The following is an 18072-nucleotide window of genomic DNA, read 5'->3' as shown; positions in this document are numbered from 1 at the left end:
TACACCAGCACCATCTCTCCTCCACAGCATCACTCACAAACCGGCTTCTGCACTGTATGAAAACATTCAGCTTGTCGAACGAAGATGAGCTAAACACTAACATTACAAAAACTAAGCAAACAATAAGAAACCGTCAAGAATGACAGCAAAATGATATACGGTGAATTGAGGTTTTCGGCGGCATTCATTCAAATTTTTGGACAGTTTAAAAATCGTGACAAAGCGGCAGCTGCAGCAACAAAGCTGCACAAAGGTTAAATGATGCAAATGAAAGTCAATGAAAGTCCAGATTTCTTCTTTTGTTTGGGCTTCATTGCCCTTCGTTAAGTTCCGTTTGACAGGGCCTTAAGGTTCTGTTACTAACATATAAATCACGGAGTAGTAATTGTGCGCCTCCTTAATTTCCGAAACTTGTACATCCTTATGTGCTGACCTATGCCTTGCAGTCTCACTGTGCTAGTCTGCTGAATGCTCTGAGGGTGAAGAAGAAGTCGGCAGGTTGCAGAGGATTTACTTCTCAAGTTCTCATGCTCCAACTTTTACAGTTACAAAGTAGGATACTGTATGGTAGATTTTAGTAACTCCCAGTACAGATGTGCCTCATTTACTCTCATTCATCCTTTCCTAAAGTAACTGTCTGCATTGTGAGAACATATCTTGTAAATTCATTGTATGCTTTTTTACAGTGTACGCATTGTATGCGTTCTTCAGTGTGGTGAATCTCATCATTGGACTTGAACAAGACAACATCGTTGATGGATTTGTGACATTTTACCTCAAAGAGGCAAGTGGGTTTTTTTTTTTTTGTATTGTTTTGTTTTTTTGTAGTATCTGTGAATTAAAAATACCCAGTTTCACATATCATCATTGCTAAATGTGCCCTGTATTTCAGGCATATCCTCACATTAATACAGCACATGGACACATGATTGCTTACTGGGACGGCTGTGTGCATTACCTCATGTATCTTCTCATGATTGCTGCAATTACTTGGGGGTATGTAATGGCATTTTCCTTTGCCAAATGTAGGAACTTACTACACTCATGCTTAATCAATGCATGTATGTTTATGTGCGGTGCATCTGGAAAGTATTCACGGTCATCATTTGATTTGGGTCTATGGGGTTTATTGTTTGTTGTTTTTTCTTGTTTGTGGTTTGTGGGTATTTTCGCACTGGGGTTTTGTGGAGGGATTTCTCTTGTCTGCTGTTGAGTGCTTGGTGTCGGGCGTTTCCCTCTGGTCCTCCTTTCCTGCTTGCCACGCCCCCTTTCTGGAACTTTCCTCATACACCTGTGGCGCATTTCCTGTTAGCCACTCCTCTTTCTTTTCTCACTTGCGAGATTGTTGTGTCATGTGCCACTTTCAAGCATTTGTCCTCAGAGTTTTCACAGTCCTGTTTTGCTTTGCTGTTTTGCTTGGTGCCGCCTGGCACCAAGATGGCAAGAGTTTTTTTTTTCCCCAAAAAATTCTACTCACAAGACCCCACAATGACAAAATGAAAAAACCTATTTTGAATTTTTTGCAAATTTATTAAAAATGAAAAACTAAGAAATCACATGTATATGTGTATCCACACCCTTTGTTCAATACTTTGATGATGCCCCTTTGGCAGCAACTGCAGCTTCAATTCTTCTTGAATATGATGCCACAAGCTTGGCACACCTGTCTTTGGGCAGTTTTGTCCATTCCTCTTTGCAGCACAGGTTGGATGGGGAGCGTTGGTGCACAGCCATTTTCAGATCTCTCCAGAGATGTTCTGTCGGATTCAGGTCTGGGCTCTGGCTGGGCCACTCAAGGACATTCACAGAGTTGTCCTGAAGTCACTCCTTTGATATCTTGGCTGTGTTTAGGGTCATCGTCTTGCTGAAAGATGAACCGTTGCCTCAGTCTGAGGTCAAGAGCGCTCTGGAGCAAGTTTTCCAGGATGTCTCTGTAGATTGCTGCAATCATTGTTCCCTCAATCCTGACTAGTCTCCCAGTTCCTTCTGCTGAAAAAACATCCCCACAGCATGATGCTGCCACCACCGTGCTTCACTGTAGGGATGGTATTGGTTAGGTGATGTGCGGTGCCTGGTTTCCTCCAAACATGACGCCTGGCATTCACACCAAACAGTTCAATCTTTGTCTCATCAGACCAGAGAATTTTGTTTTTCATGGTCTGAGAGTCCTTCAGGTGCCTTGTTACAAACTCCAGGTGGGCTGCCATGTAACTTTAACTAAGGAGTGGCTTCTGTCTGGCCACTCTACCATACAGGCCTGATTGGTGGGTTGCTGCAGAGATGATTGTTCTTCTGGAAGGTCCTCCTCTATCCACAGAGGAATGCTGGAGCTCTGATAGAGTGACCATCAGGTTCTTGGTCACCTCCCTGACTAAGGCACTTCTCTCCTGATTGCTCAGTTTAGACGGGCGACCAGTTCTACGAAGAGTCCTGGCGGATCCGAATGTCTTCCATTTATGGATGATGGAGGCCACTGTGCTCATTGGGACCTTCAAAGCAGCAGAAGTGCTTCTGTACCCTTCCCCAGGTTTGTGCCTCAAGACAATCCTGTCTCTGAGGTCTACAGACAATTCCTTTGACTTCATGCTTGGTTTGTGCTCTGACATGCACTGTCAACTGTGGGACCTTATATGTAGACAGGTGTGTGTCTTTCCAAATCCAGTCCAATGAAATCCAGTCCAATGAACTGATGCACCTGAGCTCAATTTTGAATTTCATGTACACGTGATTCCTTAGAGATATATATATTTTTTTTTATAAATTTGAAAAGAAATCTCAAATAACCCTTTTTCACATTGTCATTACGGGGTATTGAGTGTAGACGTTTGAGGGAAAAAATGCATTTCATCCATTTTGGAATAAGGTTGTCACATAAAATGTGGAAAAAGTGAAGCGCTGTGAATACTTTCCAAATGCGCTGTACGCGTGTATGTATTTATTTGTTTGTTTCTGTTTCCATCTGTCTGTCTGTCTCTCTGAGCCTTTGGAGGTGTCATGGTATTCTGACTTTGAGAAGAGCATTGTCATGTGTTTTGGACAGGGACAGTTATAGAGCCATTGGACTGTACTGGGTAGGATCAGTTCTCATGCGTGCCATAGTCTACATTCTTGGGAATGCTGTGGGTACGTACACTAAAAATAATGGGATGTATTTAGATTGCTAGTCTATTGAGTAGCCTTTTCGCATACCTGCAGTTCCATCACAATGAGCATGCCACAACATTACACATTTAAAATGCTGAAATTTGTAGAAGTTTAGCATGTAGCTTTCCCTCACTGAGATAAAATAATATTCTGCTTTTTTACAAGGGAAATATGGGACGCAGGTCAGTCTACTGTTCCTCCTCCACATGCTGTATGTCACAGTGTCTATCTGGGCCTGTTTCCGCATTTTCAGTCAGCCGTCAACCCGGGAAGTTAAACTGAAAGTAAGCAGCCTCAGTGTCAGTACATCTCAAGTCACCCGGCAGGTCCCAGGTCACACTCTCAGATTCTTCTGAAAAAAATTACAGGTGCTCCTAGCCTACAGACATGTATAAATCCAAAATATCAGGTCTGTATCTCAAATAGTGTTGACGTCACAAGCCCTGCAAATTTTAGTTAATTATTTGAATTTTACCAAACAAGGCTCTCTATGCCCTTTCCATCTGGAATATCCTCAGATGTCCAATTGAATATCTCCCTAGTTTTTTTCCAACTTCGTCTTTTAGCCAAGGCCAAGTGCTATTTTTCTAGGATCGACCTGGAGAAGGTTGCCCATGCCTTCATTACAAGCAGGTTGGATTATTTTAACTCCCTGTACATTGTCTTGGAGCAGTCCTTTCTCAGCCGCCTTCAGCTCATTCAAAATGCTGCTGCTCATCTTCTCTCTGGCAAGAAAAAGTGCGACCACATCCTGCCAGTCTTGGCCTCTCTCCACTGGCTCCCGGTCCGATATTGCATTGGTTTTAAACTTCTTTTAATTGTTTTTAAAGCCCTTAATGACCTGGCACCTGTGTACCTCTCCAAGCTTCTGCATCACGACACCCCAACCAGAGCGTTCAGGTCTTCTGACCAAGTGTTGTTGGAGGTGCCAAAAACCAGACTAAAGACTAGAGGTAACAGGGCCTTTGTGGAAGCTGTCCCCAGGCTTTGGAACAGTCTCCCCTTCCATATTAGATCATCCCTGACCCTAGATTATTTTAAATCCTCCCTAAAAACCCACTTCTTCTCCCTGGCGTTCACTAAATGACTAGATCCACGTATATGTTGATGAAGTGATGTTCCTTCAAAATTGAGTGATTTGAGATGTATTGACCCTTCAGTTCTTACTAGGTTGACTAAATCCAATATGCATACAGTGCACATCATCTTCTGAAATGTGTGTGTACATTGTGAACATATCAATATAATGTCATTCCTATTACACCGTCAGAGCATCCAGGAGGCTCAGAGGAGAAGTTTGTTCCAAAGACCCTTGGACCTGTTGTTTGTTATTTATCTTTTACCTGCACTGGCATTCTGCATCTTCAGGGGTCTGGTAAGAAACAACAAAAGGGTCTGTTTCTATTCATAGAAGGAGATTAATTTATTCAGTTCATGTAGAGGGCCTCCCTTCTTAAAACAGTTTGTGCCTTAGATTGTCCTGGACTGTTCCAGCAAATGGTGTCTCGATTACACACAGCAATATGAACCTTTCCTAAAAGACCCTTCCGCCTATCCTAAAATACAGGTAACAGAGAGGCTGGTGACATTTGAGACACACAACTTGCATTCAAACACTATAATTGCTCAAATATATGACAGAGAGTTTCTGTATGTTTGACAGATGCTGGTGGGTATGCTGTACTCTGGACCGTATTACATCATTACTCTGTATGCATTGTTGGTGCCAGGATGTGAGTGGATGCCAGACCTGACTCTAGTACACTCAGGAGCATTGGCTCAAGTAAGTATTGTAGCATAAAAGTAAAGGTGGTATTGTTGCCTGTACATCCCAGTCTCACGCTTTTTTTCATGCCCCGTCACGAAAAGCACCCCATTTTCGTGGCACGTTTTTAAATTTTGTTTTTTATAATCTGCCCCTTCTCCTAACTCTAACCATAACCATAATGTAAGTGTCTCCCCTCCCCTAACTCTGACCAAAACCCCCATCACCCCACATTTTGTGCCCCTATCACAAATTGAATTCGTGCCCCATCGCGAAAAGCACCCCATTTTCGAGCCCCAGTCATGAACCAGTAGATTAATGTAGTCTTCGTAAGGCCATCACAAACTGCAGTGAGACAATATATTTTATTATTCCCCATTGCCGAGTGGTAAAGATTGAGATTGAAATGCACTTTTTAATGGCACCACAATGGAGTTAAAATGAAACACTCAAGATATGCATGTAGCACAGACTTTGAGCTTTAATTCCTGGATTTAACAAAAAACAGCATTACCATGGCGGCACGGTGGCTTAGTGGTTGGCACTTTTGCCTCACGGCAAGAAGGTTCTAGGATCACTTCCTACCTGGTCCTTTCTGTATGGAGTTTACATGTTCTCCCTGTGAACACGTGGTTTCCCTCCAGGTGCTCTGGCTTCCTCCTACTTAAAAAAAAGGAAGATTAGGTGGATTGGGAACTTTCAATTTGTCATGCCTGTACATGGTTTGTCTGTCTATATGTGGTCCTGTGATAGACTGACGTCCTGTCCAGGGAGTACCCCACCTTTCACCTTATGGAATAGAACAGAACAGAGTCTTTATTGTCATTGTACATATACACATACAGCAACATTTGTCCTCTGCATTTAACCCATCTTAATTACAGTTAGACACAGTCCAACCATCAGCGCTCATGGACCAACTCCAGATGTAGAGACGCTGCCTTGGTCAGGGGCAGAGAAGGAGCAGACCCTAAATAAGTATGTTTTGATTGTGGCAGGAAACCAGAGTACCCGGAGAAAACCCACACAGACTCTGGGAGAACATGCAAATGCCACACAGAAAGGGCGGGAAGTGATGACCTTTTTGTTGTGAGGCACCAGTGCTAACCAGTATCACAACTGGTTAATGGTTGTGGCAGGATGCAAATGCAGGACTCAGACTCAAGGCTCTGTAAGTAAAAGCGGTTTACGTGGACGGTAAACGAGGACTGGTACACAGGTAGACAGTCCAACAAGAGCAACAAAACCAAGAGCATCAGGCAATTGCATGGTCGAGGGTACAGGCAGGTGGTCGGAAAAAAAACAGGAGGCAAGAGGGTCGAGAACAATGAATACAGGGCTGGAGAGAAGGCATAGAGTACATCAATCTGGCAAGGAAGCAGGGCAAAAAGAGGATCTTAAATACACCCAGGTGAAGAGGTGCAGATTGGGAGCAGGTGTGCATGGAGTGCACCAGAATGAGGGTGTGACCAGAGAGAAGGAAACGCCCACCACCAAGAAACAGAAGAGACAGACAAGAGAGACAGGGACAGATAAACCCAAGCAGGAAAAAAAACCCCCAAGAGAATAATCTTAAAAAGAAACAGAAACGTGGCAAAAGTATGAAAATGAAACCAGGCAGAAACTCACATCATGACAACCAGTAAGCCACCACTAAGCTGTAATTGCTGGGATCGGCTCCAATGCCCTCCCTCATGAGCTTTGATTGGAGTCAGCGAATATACAAAAATAATGCATTACCCTTGAGCACCCAATCACCTTTGCGTGAACCTGATCATTTCAGATATCAGATGTTAAGCAGAATAGGTTCTGATTAATGTTGTGCTCCACTGGTACTTGGACAATGGAATTTCATAGTCATGCCCCCTGAAGTCGGAATTTAAATTTGTCAACTCCAAGACTCGCATACCCCTTGTTCACAATCCAAGATGGCGGCTCTGAGCATCAACAATTTTTACTATTGCTGACTGTGGGCATGTTGATATCGTGTTTTTATGTGTGAAATACTGCATAATGTGTTATCAACTAGTGTCGCTAATATTGGCTAATCCATAGATGTTGCTAAAAGGAATGACTGGACACACTACACCACAAACTGAGCAGTTAATTAAAAAACTAAGGTAAATTCTGCACATTTGTCCTCTTCCATGAGGACAAATGTGCCCCTGGCACAGACAACCACAAAGGTGATAGGAACGAGCTGATTTATTGTCCCATATTGTAGGTAATTAATTGCTCAGTTTAAACAGCAGTCAAGAACCTTAGTCATTGTACAGACTGAAGTCAGACACATGGGTGATCAGTCCAACCAGTAATAGTCTTTATGAGGGAACAGCAAACAGATTATCCAAGAGATCACAGATTGATCATACCAACTGAACGACGTAAACAGCACCCAAGATAATCTCACAATGGAGAAAATAAACCAGAGAACATAGAAATTAATAACAATACATGGGAAATAATACCAGGACTAGAAGAACACAGAGATTCAAAACAAACACCAAAAAGGTGACACATGACAGTGACTGTCATGTGTGATAGTGACTGTGTCACACACTGCAGCAGGGATTTTGGTCCACTCCTCCATACAGATCTTCTCCAAATCTTTCATGTTTGGAGTTTCAGCTCCATCCAAAGATTTTCTATTGAGTTCAGGTCTGGAGACTGGCCAGGCCACTCCAGGACCTTGAAATGCTTCTTATGGAGCCCCTCCTTAGTTGCCCTGGCTGTGTGTTTGGGGTCATTGTCATGCTGGAAGACCCAGCCATGACCCATCTTCAATGCTCTTACTGAGGGAAGGAGGTTGTTTACCAAAATCTCGCAATACATGACCCCATCCATCCTCCCTTCAATACGGTGCAGTCGTCCTGTCCCCTTTGCAGAAGAGCACCCCCTAAGTATGATGTTTCCACCCCCATGCTTCACGGTTGGGATGGTTTTCTTGGGGTTGTTCTTATCCTCTAAACATGGTAAGTGGAGTTGATTCCAAAAGGCTCTATTCTGGTCTCATCTGACCACATGACCTTCTCCCATGCCTCCTCTGGATCATCCAGATGGTCACTGGTGAACTTCAAACGGGCCTGGACATGTGCTGGCTTGAGCAGGGGGACCTTGCTGCTCTGCAGGATTTTAAACCATGACAGCATCATGTGTTACTAATGTAATCTTTGTGACTTTGGTCCCAGGTCTCTTCAGGTCATTGACCAGGTCCTCCTGTGTAGTTCTGAGCTTTCTCAGAATCATCCTTACCCCGCAAAGTGAGATCTTGCATGGAATCCCAGACCGAGGGAGATTGACAGTCATTTTGTATTTCTTCCACTTTCTAATAAATAATCCTAACAGTTGTTGTCTTCTACCAAGCTGCTTGCCTGTTGTCCTGTAGTCCATCCCAGCCTTGTGCAGGTCTACAGTTTTGTCCCTGGTGTCCTTAGACAGCTCTTTGGTCTTGGCTATGCTGGATAGGTTGGAGTGTGATTGATTGTGTGAACAGGTGTCTTTTTATACAGGTAACAAGTTCAAACAGGTGCAGTTAATACAGGTAAAGAGTGCAGAATAAGAGGGCTTCTTAAAGAAAAATTAACAGGTCTGTGTGAGCCAGAATTCTTGCTGGTTGGTAGGTGTTCAAATACTTATTTGCAGCGGTAACGTAGAAATAAATTATTAAAAAATAATACATTGTGATTTCCAGATTTCTTTTTTTTTTTTTTAGATTATGTCTCTCACAGTGGACATGCACCTAAGATGAAAATTTCAGACCATTTCTAAGTGGGAGAACTTGCAAAACCGCGGGGTGTTCAAATACTTATTTTCCTCACTGTATGTGAAGCGCTTTGAGGCAGCTTTGTTGTGATTTGGCGCTATATAAATGAAAATAAATTGAAAATTGAAATTAAACACCTGATTTTTGCACCTACCCTCTTGTGTCTGGCTACCAGCATCCTGGGGTCCAATCCAGTCTCCTAGTGGTTCCAAACATAACATATTGTGTATTATCCTTTAATTGTAAGACACTTGACTTAATATGATGGAGTCAAGGAGATATGCAGTACATGAAAACACTGAATCATGACTTGATAGCCTTTTATACACAGAACCATGCCATTACAATGTCAGTTTTTATGGAGTTAATATTCTTGTCATTCTTTTTACACCAGGTGTAATAATACCTGATGTTCCCACTTGACATCACCATTCCAGGTACACGAGAACAATTCATGAGCGAGAGTTTCCTTCTGGGCAGGTTTAGACTGTTTGATAATTCCTCTCTCTAATGGTTGCAGCTTACTCTTTGTTTTCATTATTGTTCAGCAGTCAAACATCCTCTGTTTATAACTAAAGATGGAAACTGCATGTATCTCATATCCACAATACAAAAGCAGCTATTGTGTTGGAGCTGCAGGCCGACACATCACTCACCAGCAGGACAAGGGTAATAGATGACTTCAGACCAAGTGGATTGGTGGTATTGGAGGCACTTAAATGCCAGCTGTCGAGCTAAGCTATAAATAGGGAAGCTGATGCTCCAGTAGCAACTATGAAACATGCCATGTGTCTGTTTTCACTGATGCTTTATGGAATACTAACTAGTAGATGTCTGTTACAAACTTTATGAAACAATGAGACTGACCGTAATGCTGATGACATCTATGTATCAATGAATCGATGGTTCTCTGTCCAAGACCATCCGTGCCTATTCTCCATGGAATGTGGAGTTGTGTCAAGAAGGGCGTCCAGGATAAAACTTGTGCCAAATCAACACGCAGATCAACCTCAGATTTTTTTAATTATTATTTCTTAGGTTTTTAATTCATAATTAATTTGCAAACATTTCAAAAGAACTTTTTTTTACATTGTCATTATGGGGTATTGTGTGTATTTTGGAATAAGGCTGTAACATAAAATGTGGAAAAGGGGAAGCACTGTGAATACTTTCTGGATGCACTGTATGTTCATTTGAGTGGAATATAAATAAAGACAATGACTCCTGCCTCTATAAGCAGGCAAGCAAGATGACCTACTGCAGGGTGATTGTGTGACATCATTTAAGAGACCTCAATAACAAAGCATGACCGACATATTGCCTCTGTAAGAGAGGCAGTTCTAGCTTGTGTGGCGCCCTGGTTTAACAGACAGACACAGTGCTCCACAATACCGAGTGGCTGCTGCCAGTGGACTCTGAGTTATGGTCAGACTGTACAAGAGGCGGAGTTGCTGGGCTCAGCTGCTGTCACTCACAGCAGCCGTGCCCACAATTATAACTCTATAGCTTATAGCTTAAAACACCTTAAACTAAGAAGTTAGAAAAAAAAAAATCACCTCCCGTACAGTTGTCATGGAAGAGGAACCTATCCAGAGAGACTAAAACTGCTTTTCTACCAGGCTGTAAGCATATACAACCCCTGGCAAAAATTATGGAATCACTGGCCTCGGAGGATGTTCATTCAGTTGTTTAATTTTGTAGAAAAAAAAACAGATCACAGACATGACACAAAACTAAAGTCATTTCAAATGACAACTTTCTGGCTTTAAGAAACACTATAAGAAATCAAGAAGAAAAGATTGTGGCAGTCAGTAACGGTTACTTTTTTAGACCAAGCAGAGGAAAAAAATATGGAATCACTCAATTCTGAGGAAAGAATTATGGAATCACCCTGTAAATTTTCATCCCCCAAACTAACACCTGCATCAAATCAGATCTGCTCGTTGACATTGACCCTATGCCATGACATTGACCCTATGTGTCTTTTTGCAAGGAATGTTTTCACAGTTTTTGCTCTATGGCAAGATGCATTATCATCTTGAAAAATGATTTCATCATCCCCAAACATCCTTTCAATTGTCCAAAATATCAACGTAAACTTGTGCATTTATTGATGATGTAATGACAGCCATCTCCCCAGTGTCTTTACCTGACATGCAGCCCCATATCATCAATGACTGTGGAAATTTACATGTTCTCTTCAGGCAGTCATCTTTATAAATCTCATTGGAACGGCACCAAACAAAAGTTCCAGCATCATCACCTTGCCCAATGCAGATTCGAGATTCATCACTGAATATGACTTTCATCCAGTCATCCACAGTCCACGATTGCTTTTCCTTAGCCCATTGTAACCTTGTTTTTTTCTGTTTAGTTGTTAATGACGGCTTTCGTTTAGCTTTTCTGTATGTAAATCTCATTGCCTTTAGGCGGTTTCTTACAGTTCGGTCACAGACGTTGACTCCAGTTTCCTCCCATTCCTTCCTCATTTGTTTTGTTGTGCATTTTCGATTTTTGAGACATATTGCTTTAAGTTTTCTGTCTTGACGCTTTGATGTCTTCCTTGGTCTACCAGTATGTTTGCCTTTAACAACCTTCTCATGTTGTTTGTATTTGGTCCAGAGTTTAGACACAGCTGACTGTGAACAACCAACATCTTTTGCAACATTGCGTGATGATTTACCCTCTTTTAAGAGCTTGATAATCCTCTCCTTTGTTTCAACTGACATCTCTCATGTTGGAGCCATGATTCATGTCAGTCCACTTGGTGCAACAGCTCTCCAAGGTGTGATCACTCCTTTATAGATGCAGACTAACGAGCAGATCTGATTTGATGCAGGTGTTAGTTTTGGGGATGAAAATTTACTGGCTTAAAATATTCTCATAAAAGTACAGTATCTGATAAAGCCACAGTAATGTGAGTAATTCTAATTAGTTACTTCTACCCCTGGCACATATACACATTTGTTGTCATCACCCCCCCCCCCCCCAAAAAAAAGCAAACAAAACACCATTCTGCACAAACTGTATCTTTTTATTTAATGTTTGATATCTAATGCATGAATGTTTAGATCTCATGTTTCTAATGGTATTTCAGTTGGACTGAAAACTGTCATTGTACATTGAACAAAAATAAAAATGCAACACTTTTGTTTTTGCTCCTATTTTTCATGAGCTTAACTTAAAGATATAAAACATTTTCTATATACACAAAAGACTTATTTCTCTCAAATATTGTAGTGAGCACTTCTTCTTTGCCGAGATAATCCATCCCACCTCACAGGTGTGGCATATCCAGATGCTGATTAGACAGCATGATTATTGCACAGGTGTGCCTTTGGCTGGCCACAATAAAAGCCCTACATAGGACTTCCTTCCTCATATTTTTACCCGGGTAGCTCGCTTTCATTGATTTTAAATTCTGACACTCATTGGTCTATTGCCCCCCCAGCCTCTGTGCTTACTCTGCCTATGTAAGTGTGACTTCTTGCATGTGTCACGACTTTGGATTGTTACCACTCCAGCCAGTTTAAAAGATACAGTGTTTATGTGCCTCTCATGATGCATGGGCATGTGCACATGGGCTGTGCTGCACTAATGCACTTTGCACTTCTGTGAGAATAATTAAAACAGGAGCAGACACTGTGATAATGTTGAAACTTTCTTGCATTGCTGATTTACTGACACTCTTAAAGCTGCAGAAAACATCACACTCAGCATGCATTCTCATCTTGTGCACTTGTAGTATTATTAGGTGGATCCCCTGCCCAACTCTGCCTCCTTGGTGGATAGGGTGCGCAGCGGTAGGCAGCCCAGCCGGCAGCTTGTCCTCACCGGCTTCTACCTGTCCTCTCTTTCCAGTGCCCTCCGCTCCATCCTTGAACTCTTGCGGTTTCTGCGAGCACTTCCTTAGTGGGTGTCCGCTGTTTGTAACACCTTCTCAATCAGCAACAAGCAGACGGTGCCTGCAAAAAAAAAAAAACACGGCACTCCCTCCCCACACTATGACATGATATGGATGGACTTGATGTGCAAATGAACAATCAAAAACTGGTTTGTGCAAATGCGAGCACTCATGCTGCTCCCTCCAAGTTGCTGCCCTGGGCAGGTGACCATATGTCTTATATCAAGACCAACCACTGCTCAGTAACAGTTGCACCATCAGTGTGCCTAATGCCACCAAGCCATCACCAAGTCTCATCACCTGCTAACTGTGTTAACTGAGCAAACAAATTAAATAATACAAAAATTTCACTCAGCAGAAATATTGGAGCACAGACTTCTTACATAGCAGACCATGTTATCTCAGATATCTGTGACAAAATGCTGACAAAAGACAGATAGTTTCGGTCTACGACAACTAGCAACTACTGCTAGCAGACTCTTTCTGCTCGTGGTGCTTTGAACACGGCTCCCTGACACATACTAGCTGTCATTCAACGTGACCATGCCCCTCATTATTTATAACTTTCTGGCTTAAAATATATTAACTGATGAGTTATGAAAAATCCCCCCATCCCTGTACAGTTGTTATGTTGAGGATTTAAACATAGGGGAAAAGAGGATGTAGTACCTAGAGGTGAAGCTCAATGCCCCACAGCAACAGATTCTTCCATGGCTCCATTCTGCTGCCATCGTGTTGGACTGTTTTAAACCCGTCAAACCCACACAGTCTATGATCAGACCACATGATGTTGCTAACGAACGAAGCCAAGATCACCACAGCTGCTACAGATGTTAACGTTTTTTGGTCTTCGACTTATGCTTTGATAAGATGATATTGAGGTTTCTTCCTTCCTTACTCCTTAGACCTTACTTGTGTGAAGCGCCTTGAGGCAGCTTTGTTGTGATTTGGTGCTATATAAATGAAATAAATTTACATTGAATTGAAGTAAAGTCCATTACTGCATGAGTAGCCTTAACATGTTCATAACATGTAATGAGCCCCCAAAGCAACAGTCAAACCAAACTATTTGTGCAAACTGTACACATCCATATAATGAAGATGTAATGTATTGACAGCATTGTGAAAATCAAAGCTGACATTGGAATTTACGCTTTACTTTACATTTGCGTTGCTTCGCGTTAACACGGCATTTCGAATATGTGGTCACTAGAGTGCGGTTTGGACCTCATATTTCTGTCTGAACCCGGCACTGTTAATGTCTCTATTTCCATTCTAAACAAATCCCCGGCCAGTGGGGAGGAAGAAAGCTTTTAGATCGTGCATTTTCATTTTTTTTATAACAAAAACAAAGTTTATATCATTCGAAGCAACCTGTTGTCAGCACATACAACCCCTGGCAAAAATTATGGAATCACTGGCCTCTGAGGATGTTCATTCAGTTGTTTAATTTTGTAGAAAAAAAGCAGATCACAGACATGACACAAAACTAAAGTCATTTCAAATGGCAACTTTCTGGCTTTAAGAAACACTATAAGAAATCAAGAAAAAAAGATTGTGGCAGTCAGTAACGGTTACTTTTTTAGACCAAGCAGAGGAAAAAAATATGGAATCACTCAATTCTGAGGAAAAAATTATGGAATCACCCTGTAAATTTTCATCCCCAAAACTAACACCTGCATCAAATCACATCTGCTCGTTAGTCTGCATCTATAAAGGAGTGATCACACCTTGGAGAGCTGTTGCACCAAGTGGACTGACATGAATCATGGTTCCAACACGAGAGATGTCAATTGAAACAAAGAGAGGATTATCAAACTCTTAAAAGAGGGTAAATCATCACGCAATGTTGCAAAAGATGTTGGTTGTTCACAGTCAGCTGTGTCTAAACTCTGGACCAAATACAAACAACATGGGATGGTTGTTAAAGGCAAACATACTGGTAGACCAAGGAAGACATCAAAGCGTCAAGACAGAAAACTTAAAGCAATATGTCTCAAAAATCGAAAAATGCACAACAAAACAAATGAGGAACGAATGGGAGGAAACTGGAGTCAACGTCTGTCACCGAACTGTAAGAAACCGCCTAAAGGAAATGGGATTTACATACAGAAAAGCTAAACGAAAGCCATCATTAACACCTAAACAGAAAAAAACAAGGTTACAATGGGCTAAGGAAAAGCAATCATGGACTGTGGATGACTGGATGAAGTCATATTCAGTGATGAATCTCGAATCTGCATTGGGCAAGGTGATGATGCTGGAACTTTTGTTTGGTGCTGTTCCAATGGGATTTATAAAGATGACTGCCTGAAGAGAACATGTAAATTTCCACAGTCATTGATGATATGGGGCTGCATGTCAGGTAAAGACACTGGGGAGATGGCTGTCACTACATCATCAATAAATGCACAAGTTTACTTTGATATTTTGGACAATTGAAAGGATGTTTGGGGATGATGAAATCATTTTTCAAGATGATAATGCATCTTGCCATAGAGCAAAAACTGTGAAAACATTCCTTGCAAAAAGACACATAGGGTCAATGTCATGGCATAGGGTCAATATCAACGAGCAGATCTGATTTGATGCAGGTGTTAGTTTTGGGGATGAAAATTTACAGGGTGATTCCATAATTTTTTCCTCAGAATTGAGTGATTCCATATTTTTTTCCTCTGCTTGGTCTAAAAAAGTAACCGTTACTGACTGCCACAATCTTTTTTCTTGATTTCTTATAGTGTTTCTTAAAGCCAGAAAGTTGCCATTTGAAATGACTTTAGTTTTGTGTCATGTCTGTGATCTGCTTTTTTTCTACAAAATTAAACAACTGAAAAAACATCCTCTGAGGCCGGTGATTCCATAATTTTTGCCAGGGGTTGTAGAGAAAATGAAGTATTTTAATGTTACCTGTTAGCATTCTTGCTCTGGGAGTCAAAATCACAGCCTGATGAAAACGCTTAACCGCAAAAGACATTTGGGAAGAAAATGACTAGGAATACTTGAATTCTTTTGAGATTTGCGACTTCTGCGTTTGCATCTTTTATCAGTGCCGGAGGTTGGGGCTGGTAGTTCCCCTTTACACTGTCTGCTGTTTACTAGTGTCGGCTAACATGTTTGAGAAAACTTTTTTTGTGAAATAGAGGATCACATGTACTGGTTATCACAAGAGAAAGCAAGGAATCCTCATTGCCAAAGAAACAAAAACAAAATCATTACCTGCGACGGAATAATGCAGCCTGAAACCTCACCACTAGATGGCACTACATTCTACACACTGTATCTTCTAACAACTGTTCGATATAGCCATTCTAAAAATGTCCCCCATAAGCACTGAAAAAACAAATTTTGACCGTGGCCTGTGGTCTTATTATTTAACTTTTCCTAAAAAATGAAATCACTGTCATTGGCTGACTTACAAACATCCCATCAAGTTTAGTCCAAATCAGATTAAAGGTCTTCATCTTATTTTTTCACAGACAGACAGACAGACACAGGACTAAAAACAATATCCCAGCATGCACTGCCTTGCTCAGGCATGCTATATATACTTAATCCAGATGAACTGTGAGTGATGTGTAGAATTATGCAGAGAGCTCCAATGTGAATGTTTGAATAGGGTGTCCAAACACCCTGATTTCCCAGGACATGTCCTGTTTTCACATCCTGTCCTGGCCATTCTGGGTTTATTTTTTAGCAAGTGATGTAAATGTCCTGGTTTTCATTGTTTTTCATCTTTGAGCATCTTTGAGTAACCTTCAAGTATCATTTGAGTATCTCATTGCCGGGCTGAGTGTCCTGGTTTTCAGTAATCAAAGTATGGTCACCCAGCTCGGTCTCACATTTTTTGTTTTTTTTCTGTTTTCGTGGCACATTTTTTTTTTATTCTGCTATTTCTAATCTTCCCCTCCTTCTAACCATAACTATAGCACAAATGTATACACTCTTAAACCGAGCACTCCATTTTAATACAATAATTAAGTTAATGTAACTCAAACTTTGAAAAAGTTATAGCCACTCATTTCCATTAATTAAACTAACTCATAAATGAATTCTTGTCATAACAACTCAGTTCCTTTAAGTGCATTTCAGGTTTTGGGGCATTTAAGTGTTGCTGATGTTTTTCCAGTGCATTCCATTCACTCATTTTATCTAACGGAGGCCAGCAGGTGTCGCTGTGCATATGTAGTTAGTAAACCTCACTCCCAACAGCTCAAAAGAATTCATCTGGTCAGAAGGCCAGAGTCCTGGGTTTTGGTCTTCTGGTTAGAGAGTCCAACTTCCATGCCGGAGATCGTGAGTTCATGTCCCGAGGGGAGCGAATGGGCGGAGTCATAACAACACAACGCAGAGTCAACAAGGAAACCAAAGAATGCATCAAAAAATCTAATCCAAAATGTAATGCAAATTATTTTAGGCAGAAATGTATTTGTCACTTTTTTATTGAAAAACATAAACTAGATTTACATAAGTTTAATTAACTATAAATTGTTGTCTCACATTCCCACTCTGCAGGCTCAGTTTGCTCATGTCAGTGCGTCCCTTCACACACGGACTCCGTTCTCCTACAGAGTGCCTGCTGCCAGCCAGTCTGTCTTCTTGCTCCTCAATGTCCTTTATGCCGTGGTGCCTCAGGCTTTGTGCTACCACTGTTGCAGCAGTCCGGCCTTCTTCCTCAGGCCCATACTGGACAAGAACAGTGAGTGAAACATCGAGAGGCTGTGAAGTTCTCATCGAGCCTGTGAGCTGCAGTGACGTTAACTCCTGGATGAGCTGCTACAGATGTACAGATGAACTTGTCATGACACCGTCAAGTACAAATGATGCCACCTTTAAGTTCAGTTGTTTCTATACTATAAATACGTGTGACTCCAGATGCCACACATGGTGTCACAATGAAAAAGAAAATTTGGAGAGATAACTTTTTATGTTTTGAGTTTGTGATTAATAATTGTGAAAATGATTAAATTTGACTCAATATTTTGTTCTCATTTTCTTGTTGACAGTGAAAGGTTTTGCTAATTCCCTGCATCTGCCTATGTGTGAGTCACACTTTTCATTCCCACAATAACATTTTCACCAAATTTAAATTGGAAATTCCAAATGAGTGTGTCTTGGATGAGCTTGATATTGAACATAAACAAAAAGCACTAGACCGGACAGGTTTGATATGAATGACATTAAAAGTCGGGTGAATACGCATGGACTGGGGCAGCTGGAACCAGAGACAGGATTAATAATTTTGGAGACCAGGAAGGGACCAATGAACCTTGGAGCCAATTTCCTAGGTACGCCCCTAAGAGCAAGGTGGTGCATCAACAGCCACACCTCTGGCCCGGAGTGTAAGATGGAGCGGTAGATCACTTACAGTCCGCGGCGGACTTGTACGCAACGATGGAATGCAATAAAGCTTTTCAAGCCCACTCCCAGGTTCATTGCAGTGAAGAATCAAACTGAGTGCTGACGGGACCAAGGAATTGAGATTAACAGGAGTTAATA

General features: G+C 41.5%; 1 protein-coding gene across 2 annotated transcripts in view; it reads left to right on the top strand.

Moving 5' to 3' along the window:
- LOC117531697 (transmembrane 6 superfamily member 1-like) overlaps positions 1–17481 on the top strand; it is a 32492-nt gene extending 15011 nt beyond the window's left edge. For both annotated transcript variants that reach the window (XM_034194809.1, XM_034194816.1), the window contains 8 exons: positions 687–784; positions 893–996; positions 3041–3123; positions 3310–3428; positions 4415–4519; positions 4619–4711; positions 4808–4927; positions 17089–17481. In XM_034194809.1, the coding sequence (XP_034050700.1) occupies positions 687–784; positions 893–996; positions 3041–3123; positions 3310–3428; positions 4415–4519; positions 4619–4711; positions 4808–4927; positions 17089–17280 (914 nt within the window). In that variant the 3' untranslated portion in view covers positions 17281–17481. The remainder of the gene's footprint in view (positions 1–686; positions 785–892; positions 997–3040; positions 3124–3309; positions 3429–4414; positions 4520–4618; positions 4712–4807; positions 4928–17088) is intronic.
- Positions 17482–18072: the final 591 nt, after the last annotated feature.

This window comes from Thalassophryne amazonica, chromosome 2, assembly GCF_902500255.1.
Source record: "Thalassophryne amazonica chromosome 2, fThaAma1.1, whole genome shotgun sequence".
Classification (NCBI taxonomy): Eukaryota; Metazoa; Chordata; class Actinopteri; order Batrachoidiformes; family Batrachoididae; genus Thalassophryne; species Thalassophryne amazonica.
Note: the sequence above shows the minus strand (reverse complement) of the source record. Positions and strands in the feature narration are given on the sequence as shown.